At 46.1% G+C, this 18,429-nt stretch overlaps 1 protein-coding gene across 1 annotated transcript in view; it reads left to right on the top strand.

Annotated features, from left to right (window-relative positions):
* The window catches only part of LOC142575322 (Na(+)/citrate cotransporter-like), a 49,215-nt gene extending 31,342 nt beyond the window's left edge, over window positions 1–17,873 (top strand). Inside the window, exons 7-14 of the mRNA XM_075684583.1 lie at window positions 2,462–2,644; window positions 4,043–4,165; window positions 4,865–4,942; window positions 6,510–6,614; window positions 10,818–10,998; window positions 11,929–12,090; window positions 12,802–12,939; window positions 14,300–17,873. Coding sequence (XP_075540698.1) covers window positions 2,462–2,644; window positions 4,043–4,165; window positions 4,865–4,942; window positions 6,510–6,614; window positions 10,818–10,998; window positions 11,929–12,090; window positions 12,802–12,939; window positions 14,300–14,461 — 1,132 coding nt within the window. The 3' untranslated portion in view covers window positions 14,462–17,873. The remainder of the gene's footprint in view (window positions 1–2,461; window positions 2,645–4,042; window positions 4,166–4,864; window positions 4,943–6,509; window positions 6,615–10,817; window positions 10,999–11,928; window positions 12,091–12,801; window positions 12,940–14,299) is intronic.
* The last annotated feature ends 556 nt before the right edge of the window (window positions 17,874–18,429 follow it).

Genomic DNA, 18,429 nt, shown 5'->3' with positions numbered 1-18,429 from the left:
GCAAAACTGTAAAGGGAACTAACCTGTTGTGTGAACCTATGCTCCGAAAACCAGGCTACACTCAAAGCACAATGATCGCGGCGAAAACAGTCGGCGATTGTCGAAAATCTGATCAGCGGGTCAAGCGCGTCGGGTTTTATACATGAGTCATCGAAGCTTCGAGTAATCGCTGGTGCCCACATGTCCTCTAGAAAGTACTACACAATTCGCGCCGCGCATACATGCGATCAGATTGCACAAGATTCGGTGACAGCGGTCAGAACGATCGAAAACACTCGAGAAACTTCGCTGAGCGATAACATTTGTTGGAAGGCGAAACGTGGTCACCCGATAAACATGTGCACGTTCAATAAACACTCGTAATTGGCATGTTGTACCCTCTCGACTGACATATATGCTTCAGCAAAATTTTAAGCTGCTCGAGAAAGACAGGACGTAAACCGTAATCAGAAACACAGACGCACACAAAACATAGCGTGCGCTGGTGTGTGCGTCTATATGCATGTCCTGTCTTCCTCGCGCACTTTAAAATTTTGCTTAATCTATGAACCGACTAGCCCAACATGCCCTACTTCTAGATATATGCACACGAGACTATTATCAAGGTACCTTGTCTCTCTGCTAATTATTTGTTTTGTTTAGCTGCGGTACTGGTAATTTGTTTGTGTGACCATAGCATATTCGCTTATTCCATAACATGCGTGCGGGAGCTGAGAGAGAGAGAGAGAGAATGCCTAGAAAGGCAGAGAGTTTAACCAGAGGTAGTTCAGGGGCGCTATAACGTAAAACTATTCCAATGTTTTTATTCCAATCTCCCGACGTCAAATTTGCGTAACCGCCGACGCAAGCATCGGGCGGTCACCCGCAGGATTGTCTCAACAGCCCAATCAAACGATCTCCTCATTTATAGGAGGTCCCTTTTGTTTGCTTGAAAAACGAATAACGTCGCCTATACTGAGCGGCTTGTCTTATCTAATTGGCCCACAAGAGGCGAGGAGCATGCTCAAGTGGAGAGGGAATCGATAGGGCCGAGCCACTGCACTGAAACTCGATAACCGGATGAAGAAAGTGGTGCCGGCTTCTGCGATTGGGCCGCTTCCCCTTACTTAGCTTGCGGTGACTGGTATAAAATCGAGGCGGTATCCAACGGAAGCTTAAGAATGACGCTAAAACGGATCCTCAGCAAAGAAGAGTTGTCAGAATGAGGTCGTCCACGTGCCGAAAGTGCTCGAACGCGTTACATGGCCACGCAAAACGTTTTATTATACGCAAATAAACCCATGCTCTCTGGCAGGTGCGAGTACCCAGCGCCTGAGCGATCGGCGGCAGCCATCTTTTATTCCTTACGGAACGGGGCAGCCTGCGGCTATTCAGAAGAAAATTCCGTTTTGTTCGGCATATTAATACATATTTAATGCGTACACGTCACTTTGACGCGGTGAGTTTTTGCGGTTTTGTGACGTCGCGTGACAGACAGATGAAGTGGGTGCAACCCGAAAACTTTTGACCAATAGCAGGGGGCTAATGGCGAAAAGGCGTCAAATCAGAAATAACTATTTTTCTTTTTTCGGTCAAATCATGCATAATCAGTGTGTACACGTCATATCAGATGGGGAGCTATCGCGGTGTTCGTGACGTCGCGTGACAGACAGGTGAAATGGGGGAGGTCCAAAAAAAAAGTTTTTCACCAATCTCGGAGGGCTGATTAGAGAATTGGAATAGAAAAGTTTGGAATAGTTTTACGTTACAGCGCCCCAGGTTGGCTGCCCTGCAAGGGGGAAGGAGTAGCGGGATAAAAAGAGAAAGAAAGCAGGATGGAAGAGAGAGAGAGAGAGACTAGCAAAAGCAAACCACGCACACAATAGAATGCTAGCGGGAGGCGTTCTCAAAGTCTCTCATGAACACCCGCAGACCGTAGGAACCTTAGTAGCACAAATAAGGCTTTCAGCGCCGAGTTTATTTGGGAGCATTGGCCCAGAAATTTCAGTTCTGATAGTGCACGATCGCCCATTTGGTCGAGCACTCAGCACATCGCTTGCCTCTCGGCACTATAGCGCGGGCAGACACAGATAATGTGTGCGAGCGCCTCATCACAGCCATATGTATCCCATGCGGGGCTGTTGACCATTCCGATGAGGAAGGCATCAAAGTTTGTAAATGCGAGGCCTAGCCACAGGCGGTACATCATGGTCTGTTCATGTCGTGGTAGGCGGTAGATGTATCTATACCAGGCGGTATAGATATAGATGTATCGGTACCAGGCGGTAGATGTATCTATATATCCGGAGGCAAACGACATATGGGGAAAACGTTCGAGTCCTACAGGGGCAAAGTGCTGAAGGTCATGTGACGGTTATTAGAATGTGTAAACATACACAAGACGTAATTTGCTTGCGCATACCAAGCATCAGAATTAATGAGAGTTGTTCAACAAATATAACATGCTGCTTTTGCATTTCAGAGAGATGTTTCCAGTGCTGATTTTACCTATCCCCGCACGTGCCAAGAGCCACGTCGAAGGGTCTGAGAAGCACCGCTTTCACGTCCTACTCTACCTGAGCGTCATCTACGGCGCCAACACGGGCGCAATCACCACCATCACGAGCGCTGCTTCCAATGTCGTCTTCAAGTTCGTCATTGAAGAGTGCGTGGAATGCATTTATAAAGCATGTGGGTAGCACTTAGGATGCCCAAATTGCAGAATAACAGACTTATGTTTTCCTCTGAGCTGTCCAAGGAGAATATTTGGCTGCACCTTGAGGTCATAACATCAAAAATGCAGCCCGACTACCGAAAACTTACTGGGTCTGAATTGCTAGGAAACTTTTAGCTTGCTAGAGGATAAAATACGTTCGGAAAGACACAAACAGGGAGAGAACAACTGGAATTAAGCTCTCACGGCAACCTCGGAGCAAATACTAGCTCGAATTTGTTGCGGCGAGATCGTACAGCTGCGCAAAGAAGTTTTCGGAACGCGGCAACGGCGAACCAGCTGAAGTACACACGTAACGGCCTATGCATAAAGCCCGAAGTTAACGGGAGTGCTGCGCCGGCGCCGTGCTGTGGTATACAACACAAAAGGCTGTACGCTAGGACTGAGGAATATTTTGCAATTTCCAGAGCCTCGGCCTTTCTTTAATTGGGGTGGGCTGATGTTTTCCTTTTGATGAAGTTACGCATGACAGTGTTTCGCATCGGCAGCCATAAACGAAATCAATCACAGCACAGCAATGCTTACGCGATGCGACACTTCGTAAGCCGAACAAATCTACGTTCATGACCAGAGGGATAAAACAGCAAAGCAAAATTGAGATATTATTCCCAGCGTGCGCCTAGCGCACAGATGCCGCTGCATTCAGCCTTCCTGAACAGAAATAAGCTATTATTATTATTATTATTATTATTATTATTATTATTATTATTATTATTATTATTATTATTATTATTATTATTATTATGTTCATCTGCATACATAAGTTCATTCATCTGCGAGCACATGCTCGACGTTGCGCTTTACAACGCAGAGGCGCACTATTCTAGGCATATCAGAATATATCTAGAATAGTGCCTCGGTTACAGTTGGGTAGATGATAATTTTTCCCTTTCAAGAACTTTCCTCCACTTTGAGGACTTCCGTAGAACTGACTTGCCTTGCCCTATTATGTATATGCTTGGACACATTCGAGGATCTCAGCCGCTTTAATTTTGCCTATTTGCCTGTACATATAACTGTGTAAGCGCTGACTGTTTTTCTTGCTATTCTTCAGCGTCCATGCTGAATTTATCTGATTGGAAAATGTTTGTGCTCTAGTGTTAAGCTAATGTAAGTATGTAAGCATATTCTGCACGCTATATGTAAGTGCTTGCAAGCTCTGCGTTTACGAATGTGAAGATTTTTCGTACTGCCTTTTTTCCTTGATTATTTTAAACCTCCGTTACTTAAGTATCATTTTGATGCAGGAAGCTTCCTAGGAGTTAAGTTTCGCCTACCATCAACCATAAAACAGTAAGAACAACGGGTCCTTTCTATCTTATACCGCAGCTTGTATGCAGGACGGGCTCCGGTCGACTACGCCCTATGGCTGTTCTTCGCCCTGCCGGCAACGATTATCAGTACGGCCATTATTTTCGTTACTGTGCTGCCTGTGTTCTTCCAGTGTAAAAGGTGAGTCAGCGAAGTGTGGCTGTGAGTGAGTGAGTGAGTGAGTGAGTGAGTGAGTGAGTGAGTGAGTGAGTGAGTGAGTGAGTGAGTGAGTGAGTGAGTGAGTGAGTGAGTGAGTGAGTGAGTGAGTGAGTGAGTGAGTGAGTGAGTGAGTGAGTGAGTGAGTGAGTGAGTGAGTGAGTGCGTTAGCTATAGCTAACTTTGGGCCGGATTTTTTATGCTGCAGTTCTTAGCAACAGCACTTTGACAAATACGTACACAGAGCAAGTAAAGATTGAACAGAATTGCTGCAAATCTTCAGCCAGGCTGAATAGCTCGAGAAAAAGAAACATTCAAAGCATACAATATAATTCGTGACATAGCGCAAAGAGTCGTCAAAACCGAATTGAAATGTCGTCAAAGGAACTAAGTAGTTCGGAACATTTGTGCTTGATTTTTTTAAAATATCGTAATGAGTTTACACATTAGTGTTGCAAAAAGTTGGCAGCAAAGAACAAATGAATCTATGGCACATATTTGTTGAAACTATTTGTCTGTTATGTGGTAAGTGAGTAGAGGTTAAGCTGTCATGTATTTAGAGTGAATTTAGTTCTTGGTCGACGCCTCGATCGTTTTTCGCTTTTTTGCAGCGGAGATGTCTTCGGTTGCCTCAGATGGAATGCAGCCTTTCATCTGATTATAATGCACTTCTTAATATTGCAGACCAAGCGTTGGCCAAGAAAGCAGCAGCTCCGTGATGGAAGCTGTTCGTCGCAACTACGCGGCTCTCGGACCAATGAGGTACGCCAGCGATTGTTTAGAACCTCGAAGTTTGTTTAGTACACTTCAAGGGGGAGCCTCAATTGTATGGCATTATATTGTGTGGCATTGTGTGAGGACAGCGAAGGGAAACAAGACATGTCCGCATGTGGTCATTCTCTGCCTTGTCGTCCTTGTTAGGCGCCCGTTCTGAATTGAAGGAAATGAGGTCACTGGAGGAACCCACTCCAACAACGCGCTTTCTTTAGGGACGTTTGTATATCGAAATTTTCGAATCAAGTCGAATCCGAATATTCAAGAAAAACGACCTGCACATATCGAACCGAATACCGAATATCGAATGTCGAATGTGAAACAAGCAACTTTGGAACACATTCACAACGTACACAGATTCCGGCAACATGTCTACACAGATGGTTCGGTAAAACTCAACAGCTCTGCTGCTGCAGTCATCATCCCGGCAAAATCTGAAAAGTCAAATTAACAACTTCATGCGTGACCAAATCGACGGGTGCCGAACTCGCGGCACTCGATACTGCACTTTATTTCGTTAAGCAGGATCCACCGCAACAATGGACAGTCTTTAGTGACTCCAAGACAGCCCCTCAGTGCATACAAAGCCCAATGCACCACGGACCCAATGAACAAATGGCCTCAGAAATTCGACACATGTATCATCAAATCCATGACAAGGGACACAGCTTCCAGGACATTGTAACATCAGCGGGAATGACCACGCCGACATAGTCGCTCGATCTGCGCATGAAAGTGGTCAAAGAGTCTTTATTCCGCTTTCGCAAACAGACGCTGCGGCTGGGCTGAGATTTATGTCCCGTGAGTGTACTTTGTCCCTGTGGGACTCGAACGTTTTCACCATGAGTCGTTTGAGTTCGTTGTCTCCGGAAATACGGATGCACCTCCCGCCTTGGCTACCAGGACATGAACAGACCATGCTGTACCGTCAGTGGCTAGGCGTTAGCTTTGCGAACTCATATGATTTCCTTATTGGAATGGCCAACAGCCCTACATGCGACACATGCAACTTCGATGAGACGCTCGCCCATATTATCTGTGTCTGCCCGCGATATAGTGCCCAGATACAAGTGAGGTTAAGAGTACTGAACCAGTTGGACAATAGTCCACTATCAGAACTCAAAGCTTTAGGTCAGGGCTCCGAAAAAACATCCGCGTTGAAGGCCATATTCGCGTTATTAAGGCTCCTAGGGTCCACGGGGCTTCACGATAGACTTTAAGAATGCCGCCCCCTACCGCTCTTTAGCATGCGCGCTTTGTTCGTGCTCGTCCCTCTTTCTTTCTATCTCCGCTTTCCACTCTCTTTCTCTGTTTCTCCCCTTAACCCTTCCCCCATGCAGGGTAGCTAACCGGAACTACCTCTGGTTAACCTCCCTGCTTTTCCCTGTATTCTTTTTTTTCTCTCTCTCTACTACCTTAGAATTTCATTTGCCCGCCGAAAAAGCAAATGCTCTCTTCCAATGACTAAATGAACTGCTTTCATATGTAACAATAAAGAAAAGCTTATTCAGGGCGTAGATAAAATTGCTGCTGATTCTCATTCTGCGCGTCACAGATTCCATGAGGTGGCCGTCTTACTGCTGTTCACGCTGCTGGTTTTTCTCTGGCTATTCCGGGACCCCATGTTCGCCAGAGGCTGGGCGACATTGTTTGGTTCCGTGTGAGTGAATTATCATTTCATTAAAGCACATTACTTTTTTTAGTGGTACAGTACCATAATTACATCAACCCAGAAATTTGGTGGTTAAAACATGCGAATGTGTAGTTCAGTGCTCCGTGGCGTGCGGTGTCGCTTCCACTGTCCGGCGACAAACTCTAAGAGCTGTGGCAGCATTCACGGCTGCTTTTCTGTATATTTTAATATTCCATGGTAATTTTATGTTTTCATTGTGATAGCAACTATATGGACATTCCGCGCGAATCTGCGCCAGCACCGTCTCCATGACGTTCCGTATAAAGCCCATGAGCGATACGGTCCTATTGGGCCTCGTTCGCAGTGTGCTATGTGTGTGACAAAAAATTACCGACGATTACGTTACTTCCTAATGCGAAATTTGAGCGCAGCAAATAAGCTGTTTCACCTTTTGGATAGATTGAGGCAAAGAAATCGAGCAACACATGTATGCGCTATCACAGAATTTTTTTTTTATTTTTCACACGTATTCCTTTAACAAAGACTCCACTAACAGTTCTTGACAGTCATGAAGGAAGCTTTGTGGTCGGAGAAATAGACTGATATATGTTCGACTTGGTACACCAATGCTTGATTCTCAAAGACGAGATCTATACAAGTGCCTCGCGAGGTTGTCACAGCCGTGGGGGAAGCAGAGGCTAAGCGCCGCCGCCGAGAAGACCCTGCCGTTCGCGCCGCCGAAGCGGAGGCTCATTGCCGCCGTCGAGAGCAACCAGCAGTAAGCGAGGCTGAAGCAGAAGCTCATCGCCGCCGCCGAGAAGACCCTGCAGTTCGCGCCGCCGAAGCGGAGGCTCATCGCCGCCGTCGAGAGCAACCAGCAGTAAGCGGAAGCGGAGGGGGGCGGCGTGTACACCCAGCGGCAAACGATGGGGGCAGAAGCGCGCGCAGCAAGCGGACAACACGATAAAGGGAGGAGGGAAGAGATAGCAGCGACTGACTGATGCCTTTGACTGATACTCTTTCTGCATGGCGGCGACGGTGTTCTATGCAGTCACGTTATCTTGACTCTCTAGCGGCGTCAGCGGCATCCAGCGGTATCAGTCGGTCGCTGCTAGCGCTGGGGGGATGAAAGGGGGGCGGAGCTGGTTACGAGGCCGACGACAACACCGACGACAACGCCGACGACGACGCGAAACCCAGGAACGGACGCCAAAGAGCTGCGCTCTAAAAAAGCGTGCGAGAGTGAGAAGAAAAGGATGGCAGCTTGATGCGCCTAGTACTGCAGGTCACGTGATAAAGCGCGTTTTAGAATGCAAGGGGGCAAGTGAGCAGCAGTCTCCTCCTTTAGCCCGGCCGTGGCTACGCATGGCTGTTCGCGCGACTGAGCGCAAACGTGGCCCACGCGCCGTATCTTGGAGGTGATCTGCGGCGGGCGCAAGTGTTCGGCGAGCCGAGATGGCTGGTGGTTTCATGCACGATGTGTTCCCACCACTTACCTAGTGTTAGATTTATGACGGTTACGTTTCCTGTGGCATTCAACAAGCAGTGTATCCAAGCCTATCTTTTATTTTACTTATTCCGTAGTGAAGAAACAAAGGCCAAAGCAGGAGAGGCAAGAAAAACATACCTAACTGTGAAACATTTTCCCCGAATGTGCAATATGTGCGACACACATGACAAAATACGTCAATGCGAAAAAGAAAACAAGCAAAAACAAGAAGTTATAAGAACTTTCAAACGGAAGCAATAACCAACAGCTGTTACAAGACACGAGCCGAAATAAACTCTGCGAAATTAGGATAAATTTCCAGGTAAAGTGTTGCAGTCCGCCACAGTTCTGAGAAGTAGGACAATTTAAACAGGTTAGTACTGGCAAAGTATGACATCACAATATTAATTCAAGGAGTGAGTTAGTTGGGAATCGAAGGGATGACAGCTGCATCGGCAATAAACGCAATGAAGGTTGAAGCTAGAGGTTACAAAAGGGGAAGTTGGGCAGGGAAAACGGGGCATAGTACCATCTGAGATGATATTAAGAAATTAGTAATATTTGTAACGGTTAACAGTATTGCTTTACAGACAGAAATAAAATATAATGATGTTTCGCGCCTGACTAGTGACCCAACGGTGCAGCGAAGTATAACTCTGCAACTTCACAAGCATGCAAAGTTGCCGCCAGTTGGCGGGGATCCAACATTCTCTAGAACAAGATGAATGAAGGAACAGACATCCCTCCGCTCGTAGCAATTGCCACATAGGAACCCATACGGGTTCCTCGAAAGAAAGGCCTCGCAGTTGAAGAAAAAGTACATGGGCCCTATAACGTAAAACTATTCCAATATCTTTCTATTCCAACCTCCTCACGTCAAATTTGCGTAACCACCGACGCAAGCCCCGGGCCGTCACCCGCAGGGTTGTCTGTACAGACCAATCAAGCACTCTCCTCGTTCATAGGAGGTCATTTTTGTTTGCTTGAAAAACGAATAACATTGCCTACACTGAGCGGCTTGTCGTAGCTAATTGGCTGACAAGAGGCGAGGTGAACGCTCAAGTGGATAATTATGGGGTTTTACGTGCGAAAACCACTTTGATTATGAGGCACGCCGTAGTGGAGGACTCCGGAAATTTCGACCACCTGGGGTTCTTTAACGTGCACCTAAATCTAAGTACACGGGTGTTTTCGTATTTCGCCCCCATCGAAATTCGGCCGCCGTGGCCGGGATTCGATCCCGCGACCTCGTGCTCAGCAGCCTAACACCATAGCCACTGAGCAACCACGGCGGGTAACGCTCAAGTGGAGAGGGATCCGCTGGGGCAGAGCCAGTGCACTGAAAATCGATAACCGGATGAAGAGGGTGGTGCCGGCGCGTGCGATTGGTCGGCTTTGCCTTACTTAGCTTGTGGTGGCTGGTCGAAAATCGCGGCGGCATGCAACGGAAGCTTAAGAATGACGCTAAACCTGACCCTCAGCAAAGAAGAGTTGGCAGAATGCGGTGGTAAACGTGCCGAACGTGCTCGAAAACGTTACACGGCCACGCAAGAAGTCTTATTATACGCAAATACACCAATACTTCCCGGCAGGTGAGAGTAGCCAGCGTCTCAGCGATCGGCGGCAGCCATCTTTTATTCCTTTCGGAACGGGGCAGCCTGCGGCAATTCCGAAGGAAATTCAGTTTTGTTCGGCATATTAATGCATCTTTATTGCGTACACGTCACTTTGACGCGGTGAGTTTTTACAGTTTTGTGACGTCGCGTGACAGGCAGGTGATGTGAGTGCAGCCCGAAAACTTTTTACCAATAGCCGAGGGCTAATGGCGAAAAGGGGTCGAGTCAGAAATAACTGTTTTTCTTTTTTCTGTCAAATCATGCATAATTATTGCGTACACATCATATCAGATGGGGAGCTATCGAGGTTTTCGTGACGTCGCGTGACAGACAGGTGAAGCGAGGGTGGTCGAAAAAATGTTTTTGAGCAATCGTGGAGGGCTGATAGCAGAAATAGAATAGAAAAGTTTGGAATAGTTTTACGTTATAGCGCCCCATATTACGTCAAAACTCTTGCCTTTGCATCGAGTTGTTGACAAATTCGACTTCGCCCTGCCATCTGTTAGCCGCCTGGTTAGCTCAGAAGGTATAGCGGCTGCCCCGGAAAGGCGGTGGTGCCGGGTTCGAGTCCCGGACCAGGACGAATATTTCTTCAACTGCGAGGCTTTCTTTCGAGGAAACCGTAAGGGTTTCCTTTGTAGTAATTGCTATGAACGGGTGGATGTCTGATCTTCCCTTTATTAATTACTTCTCTACGCCTTGCGGGTTTCCGCAGAACTATGGCGTCAAAACTCTTGCCTTTGCTTCGAGTTGTTGACAAATTCGACTTTGCCCTGCCATCGGCTAGCCACCTGGTTAGCTCAGATGGTAGAGCGGCTGCCCCCGAAAGGCGGTGGTCCCGGGTTCGAGTCCCAAACCAGGACGAATTTTTCTTCAACTGCGAGGCTTTTCTTTCGAGGAACCCATATGGGTTTCCTTTGTAGCAATTGCTACGGACGGGTGGATGTCTGATCTTCCCTTTATTAATTACTTCTCTACACCTTGCGAGTATCCGTAGAACTATTACGTCACAGCAAGATGAACCACAGCAATATGAACAACGCAGACGTCCGTGTTGTCGGTCTTACTGCGGTTCCACAGCTAGCGAGGTTTTTCAAACCGTACTTCATTTGGTGTGGCACGCAGGAAACCCAAAGATGCCACTGCGGTCATGATCCCGGTCATTTTGCTCTTCATGATTCCCGCCCAACCGTTGGAAGGAGCCAAAAGCCCGGGACTTGTCACATGGCCTGTTGTGCAGGCAAAGCTGCAGTGGAGCGTCATCCTGCTCATCGGCAGCGGTTTTGCGGTCGCCGACGCCATGAGGGTATTTGAATAGTTGACTGCAAAACCTTAAAGCGCTAAAAGAATTAAGCACTTTGTGGCAATTCGTTACTGGCACACTCTTGCTAGCTGCCTGGCGGTAACCGTTACCCTGCTTTCTCCCTCACCGCAGCATCATGAACAATGATAGGTCAAACAACAGATCTCACTGGAACCAAAGTTTCGACAAGGGTCTTGTATTCGTTCCCTTGTCTAAAGGCTTGCTCTAGCAATATGCCTTGTTATATCATTGTTAAAAATTTCAAGCCTAAATTTTACTATGTCCATCTATCTTCTTTGAATAATAGGTTACCTGTGTTATTACCATGCTGTTACGTTGAGCAAAACGAGAACAAGGTGAAAGCAGAAGCGAACGTTTCGACAAGTGGACTTGTTTCCTTCTATTATCTCTGTCAGAGACACGATAGCCCACGACCACCAGCGAAACAGGTAATAGAGGGCTGCTGTGCACGTCGCTGACAAGCCGGCTGACACACGGGCGTTTAAACGTTATTGACAGACTGCCGTGTCCCTGGCCTTGCGCACAGCGCTCCAACACCCAACCTCCTTACTACCATCTCCCATTTAAAAGAACCACTCCTATATATATATATAGAAGACAAGTCCACTTGTCGAAATGTTGGCTCCTGCTTTCACCTTGTTCTCGTTTTGCTCATCGTCTTGAATTTTCATCTCCCGCCTTCCCCGTGTTTTTTCTGCATGTTCTTACGTGTATGACGCATTACACATTTATGGCGAAGATGATATCTGATTCTGCAGTACCATTCCAATTAAAGCAAATGTAATTATTTGCCGCAGTAGCAGCGGGGACACGAGGTCTCATGAAAAAAGGCTGACTGATCATCGCTTTTCATATTTGGAGGAAGGTGTCCGGATGTCGTATACACGCGTCGTATATACTTTCTGTGCGCAGGTCTCCGGTCTTTCTTTACTTCTCGGTCAACAGCTCGGCCACTTGTCTCACCTGCCCGCAGGTGTGCTCATGATGTGCCTCAGCATCTTGTGCTCGTTCATGTCGGAGTTCGTCAGCAACGCCGGCACAGTCACGGTTCTGCTGCCCATATTTGCAGTTCTGGTGAATAGATATAGATGTCAATATTCTCGTGCTTTGGTAGATCGCAACGGTCATCGTCAGAAAGTGATCCACACTACAATACATTACAAAACGTTGCTTCCTTCCTACTGTGTATGAAATGGCCTAGTATGGTAAATATGGTTTTTCAAAGCATGCAAAAAGCCAAAATATATCGGCTTCGTAGAATAGTACGCATAGTTCGGTCAAATTTATAGCGGAAAACCAAAATATTACTTGTGGAATTTCAGCAATACAATTTGTAGGGATGAAACGAAAGATAAGAGAACTGCGTTTTGTTGTGCAATCAAAGCTTGCGATTTATTAAGCTTGTAAAATCTCGTCAGAAAATTCAACAACAGTTCTGAGAGCCGTGCTCGGAATTGGGCCCCGCTGTGCAGGGGCATAGAACTAGGGACCGAAGGCTGCATGGCGAAAATATTGCCAGAAGTAGAATATTTGATTCCTGACGGTCGAAGCGCAAAACGTGCGGGACGAAGTTAAAGAAGATTAATCGCCGCGAAAGTGTCGTTGATTTCTGCCTGGATAACAAAACATATTATGGAGCATAAAGCCAGTTGTAAAGACTGTGGACATACCAGTAGGCAAAAAATTTCTTTTGAGCAGTCACTGAAACAAATATTAAGCTCATTACAAGTTTGTAGCAAATAAACCTCAAGAAGACGGTCTTCTTTTTTTTCGTTGACCTTCAAGGCTGAAGACCTGCACGTAAACCCTCTGCTCTTAATGATACCGGCGACACTCAGCAGCAACTTTGCCTTCCTGCTGCCAGTGGGGACTCCAGCAAATGCCATTGTTTACGAGAACGCACGCCTGAAGGTGTCCGACATGGTGAGTTCGTCTCTTAAAAGAGAGAAGAATGCAGTACACACAGAACTCCAAAGAAGCGCAAATACTTTACGCAGCGTCCTTTGTGTTAGCCAATGCTAGCAATGCAGCAGCAGGAGAGTTTAGCAGAAGGTCTAGTGACCAGCAAAATATGAATAAAAAATCATGAGCCACTCCACTCTGTGATGGTGGATGACCAGCGAAGCTGTGTAGCACACGACAAATATGTGACACAGAATTTTCAACAAAGGTACGAACACATTTGTTGTTTTGATCGGTGGTCACCGTGGCGAAAGGTATGCACACACATTTATTTTTCTACATCCGTGTTCATTCGTGTTATGCGTTCATTATATACATTCGTGTTTTCACTTCGCGATATGTTGAGGCAAATAATTTGAGGCAAAAATCACTGCACCTACTCGAAGTGGGTTAGTGCCGTCAGCATTTTAGCGGAGGGAGGGGCAGTATGGGAACGCTGTTATGATGAGCGGCAGCGGAGCCAGCTGTGGAAGATGACGAACGCGCGAGCAAATGACACGAACCATTGCTGACCATGATGATTTTGCTCACACAGATTTCTTTGGTGGACACGAAAAATGCACGGAACCCTAGCCATAAACAGCTTCGCTGTAAAATAAAACATTGCAAAATAGTCTAAGGGAATTGCCTTATGTATCTTTGCTCAGATTAAATTGAAAAGCAACACCACCAACAAAAAACGATTCACAACTGCTTCAGCGTGGTTTTATCCTTCTTATCTTTCTTATCGCTTATAGAAAGGTCGACCACTGCATGTCACTTTGCCTCCAATTAGTTTGGATATTTATGACAAGGAAATTTATAGTTGGTACAAGTTATTGCCGTAATAGGACATTTCGTTATTTTTTGAGAAGTTGTCTTAATGACGAAATACATTTCATACATAGAATGCTATAAAGTAAAGCTATTCCAAACCTTTCTATTACAATTCTGCAATCTGCGCGGCAATATTGCGTGTATTCACGGTCTTCTTTCACGCACCGAAAAACACATTTAGGTAGCACGTATTGAGCGCTAGAAAGGTGTAGCGGGAGTTCCTCATGTTGCTCTACAATTCTCTCATTGACACTTTTCCCATAATTATAATAATTGAGAAGTTGAATAATTGATTAAGACTAATTATGTAATTAGGAGGAGTGAGAATAATAATCTGACCATCTCCAAGCGACGGCAAACGACATTTCCTTGGTTCTGTCCAGCTACGTGGCATTTGCATATTTTAAAAGCTTGGCTCAAGTTAAGTGAAACGCCCTTTATGTAGAAAGAGCTAGTGATGTGTAAGGCGTGCAATGAAAGATGTTTGGAATTTCTGTGCTCGCAGGTCCTTCCTGGTCTCCTAGTAAAGGCTATCACAATATTCACAACTGTGGCCGTGACCTTCGTGCTCGGCGACCCGATCTTCGGCATGTTCAGCGAAGCGGACTGGGTGCGACCCGTCGTCGCGGCCAACATCAGCGGCACCGCTACTTCGCCCGCACGTTAGCCACGACGTCAGCAGTACGTTCGCACGTGACTCTGACGTTGCGCAAACGGCTGAGCCGCTGTGTTGGCACAGTGGCTATGGCGTTCTGCTGCTGAACAAGAGGTCGCAGCGGCCCCAGTGTTGCCTCGGGATGTTCGACCCTCCGAATCAGTCAATCCGACAGCTGTTAGCAGGAAAGGACGTGTCGCCAGTGGTGCTCGTTGCACCGGCGAGAACGCTAAGCAGAAGGGCAGGGCCAAGTCTGCGTGCGCGAACCTGTGCCAGTGTGCGGCTGTGGTGAGATTTGCGACGACACTTGCTCACAGGCCGAGGTGCTAACACGCTCGCTTGTGGGGTTGATAATGAAGGTTCACTTGTGTACTATACTCTAGGTTTACACTGAAAACAAGAAAATGTGAAGACGGAGATCAAGGGAAATTTACGGCGAGAATGATGAAGCGCTCATCGTGATTTTCTCCGTCAGTCGTGGTTCTTTCGCACCGTTTTGAGCTCGAACGCTAACCTACCAGCTTGTGTTCCCATGTTAACGAAGCCTTGAGATGCCCAATGTTCTTAGCCCGCGAAAGTGCTTCACTGGCGTACGGTCTTACGCGAAAGCACACCTTGCCTACCACATAGGGGAATAGCTTACTTAAGGATCGGTCCTTAAAGATGAAAGCGAGTGTGCGCTTTTGTACTTGCGCGTGTCGCCTCATCTTTCAACCTTCATTGTGAGTATATATCATGGCACGCCTGCATGCTTGTAGCTATTCTATCCTTCAGTTTCCGGTAAAATTTAAATCTTTTTCAAGAAATGTATAAAAAATGCAAGTTTATGTATTTTAGAGGAGCTTGAACAATGTGTCTCCTTATAATCTCACTTCTAATCGATCGTGAGCCCAACTTTTGACCCTCTCTGTCAAAATGGGGCGATGCTCTAGTCGGTTGACCGATTTTAAGCATAATTTCTTTTTCGGCTGAGGTGACGCACTGAACCACGCCTTACTAGAGTGAAGGGCATTCCATCATTCATTCAGCAACTATATGCGACGTGAAAATATTACTGACTAGACGGTTAATATTCATTTTGGCATATGCTTTCCCACTGGCTATAGCCAATCGATGAACACTGAAACTAATACACTCAGACGCGATTGATTGAAAGGATGGCCAATGGGAATGGTATGCCGCCAAACAGGATTGGCATTCGTACATTACGCTCTAAAGGCACAAGTAGTTAGATGGTGACAGAAGCAATGACGTCGCGCTAGTAATACACACAGACAACTAGCAACGCTGTACAAACGTAAACGTACACGCGACAACAAAGTAAATAAGAATATCTTCGCGCCGAGCTTGTCAGTTTGACATCTGCTGATGCATTGACATAGTTGCAATTGCACTGTCGAAGCAGCGCGTGCCCGTCTAAACTCAAGTCCCATTAGACGGTGGCTCTCATAAGGCACAGGTTAATTACCATGTTCCGCCTGTTCTGAGGATGGGCCGCGTAAACTTCCCGCGCTTACAATTTCGTGACTTCAATCCATTCCCTACATATCTAAAACTTGTCGCGATTATTCTGGAAGATATGTAAGACTGCCCACTGTTGCAATCTGACTATGCAACGTGAATATTTCGTCATGACTTTCTGATATATACGTGCGTATGAGAGAAAGACCGTGTTGCCCTATAGACTGAAGTCAGCATTGGCAGATTGCAAAAGGAAGGCGAGAAGGGTGGACAAAGGCACAGTTAACGTCCAGGCCCAGGAGATGAAGGTGGTCCAAAAAGACACAATAACCTGTAGGCGGAGAAGTCCGTCAACTACAACTAAAGGGTGACAGGTGTGCGTGAGAGGTGGAAAGCTGCGCAAGACCGCCTTACACGGCCACCTAGTTTTCCCGGGCAGTCCCACAAGGCGTGAAAATTTGCATTAAGCGACTCCGGTTTACTTGCTGTTCTTGATCATTTCATTTATCGTTTGGCTTGCATAACATATTGTTTAGAGAGGATCCTGAAACTTACAAGACAACGCTGAATTCGGACTTCCTGTACAGAATCCGACCCCTGCCAAGCGAAACTACTTTACTGCGGTGCCGTTGAGAAAGAAAGAAATTCCAGGAGAACAATAAAAAAAAGGAAGAAATGATCGAGAATGACAAGTAAAGGACGCTTTAGTGGTTTGATGCCAAACTAGCTAAAGTACTTGGAAACAGTTACGAATATTTCCCAGGAACGACACGAAAAACTTGGCCAAGCGTTTCGACGCCTGTGCAAAAGCAAAACGTACGTGTGCTGTAAGCCATATACTGCATTTTTGCGTGCAAGAAAAAGAGTGAAGTCGTACAGAGTGAAAACTGACGACGCTCAGTATGTGAGTGCCCATGCGTTTGGGTTGGTGTTTGTACTGCAACGATAAACTTATCGTGACAAAAAGACTTGTGCTCTCGATAACTATTTAGCATTCTGATGAGTTTTTACTTGCGATATATGCTTGTTTCTCATCTGAAAAGGATAGCCGACATTATCTCTAGGTGACAACACAGCCTTATTTAATCATGTCAATAAAGAAGGAAATGGCAACTGGGCGCATTATTTTACAAATAACTGGCTCATTATATTTCATAATCTTTAGTATATATACGGCGTATGAACAATAAACAGTATATTCAATAACGAGGGGAATAAGTTTTTTTATTTTATTTTCATTTCAGTAAAAATGACTTCCTTTGGTACTCACCAAATAGGAATTACCTGAATGATGATGCAGCATTGTAGTGACAGTTATCTGGATCCCTGGCTTGGGCTGTTGTGAAAGTGCATTTCGCAATCTCCCTAACTCAAATTTACCTCTGGCTGACTTGGCACTGTCGTCCATCAGAAGCATTCCTCATCAGCCGCAGTTTGTTTTGCTGATGTTCATCTGCTGTTGATGGTGTTGCCATACGTGCCTACACAAGTGTTCGCAAGTAGCATCGCACCTGCTCTGGTTATTAAAAGACATTTCTGGTTCTGAAAGGCGACGACGTCCGATGTTATTCCCAAGGCATATGCGTATATCCTGCAGCATTATAAATTATAGAGAAGGGTATGCGACTTACCACACTTGAAACTAACCAGACAAGAGACAGTCGCTCTGCAGCCTTTCCAAACAAATTCCGATGTGCACGGCATTATAATGAATAGAATGCACACAACCCGATTCCTATACCTTTAGCAGTCCTTCGGCGCACAGGACCCCCTTCACCGCATGGTCATGGAGTGCCCTAACTAACCTCGCAAACCCCGACAATCAAGAAAATCTTCAAGGATTGTGGCAAGCCTTGCTAGCGGCCCCAGACTTGGAGGACCAGCGCAAGCTCGTGAACCAGGCAAGGGAAGAAGCAGAAGCCAATGACTACCTGGACTGAGGAGGCCAACCGCTTTCGGTAGACAGAAGCACACTTCCTCACTGGTTCAGATCATTAAGCGGTTACTTCTTCTCGTTCCAAATAAAATTTCATTTACTAGCCAACGGTTGTGTAGAACTTGTTGCTGGGCGAGTTGGTTGGGATCTAATGAATACACTGTTGCGCCAAAAAGGAAAATGAAGACTCAGCGCTCGATCTGTCGTTTCATACTCTCCCTCCCAAGTCTTTATTTGCATTTTTGGCGCTACAATGTATTCATTAGAACGGCTGTGTGTTTGCTCATTTTGCTTCATCGTATTACTTTTGCCCATCACTTGTGTTTCAAGTGTATTTGACTAATCAATTTTGAAAATTTTGGATACCCCCCCCCCCCTTTAATTTCTAATCCGGGTCAACCTCAGTGCTTTAAACATAGCTGAAATAAGCTGACGAAATAGGCAAAATATATGCGGATCCCACGCACTGTGGGAATCGATGTAAGCGAGGCTTTGTATGCTTTTTGCTTTGATTTACGATAATTAGCAGTGACAGTGGCGGAGAATGTGTAATTTCTTCAGCCTTAAGACCAATACGAGAGTG

Source organism: Dermacentor variabilis, chromosome 3, assembly GCF_050947875.1.
Source record: "Dermacentor variabilis isolate Ectoservices chromosome 3, ASM5094787v1, whole genome shotgun sequence".
Taxonomy (NCBI): domain Eukaryota; kingdom Metazoa; phylum Arthropoda; class Arachnida; order Ixodida; family Ixodidae; genus Dermacentor; species Dermacentor variabilis.
This window is presented reverse-complemented; position numbering and strand designations above follow the sequence as displayed.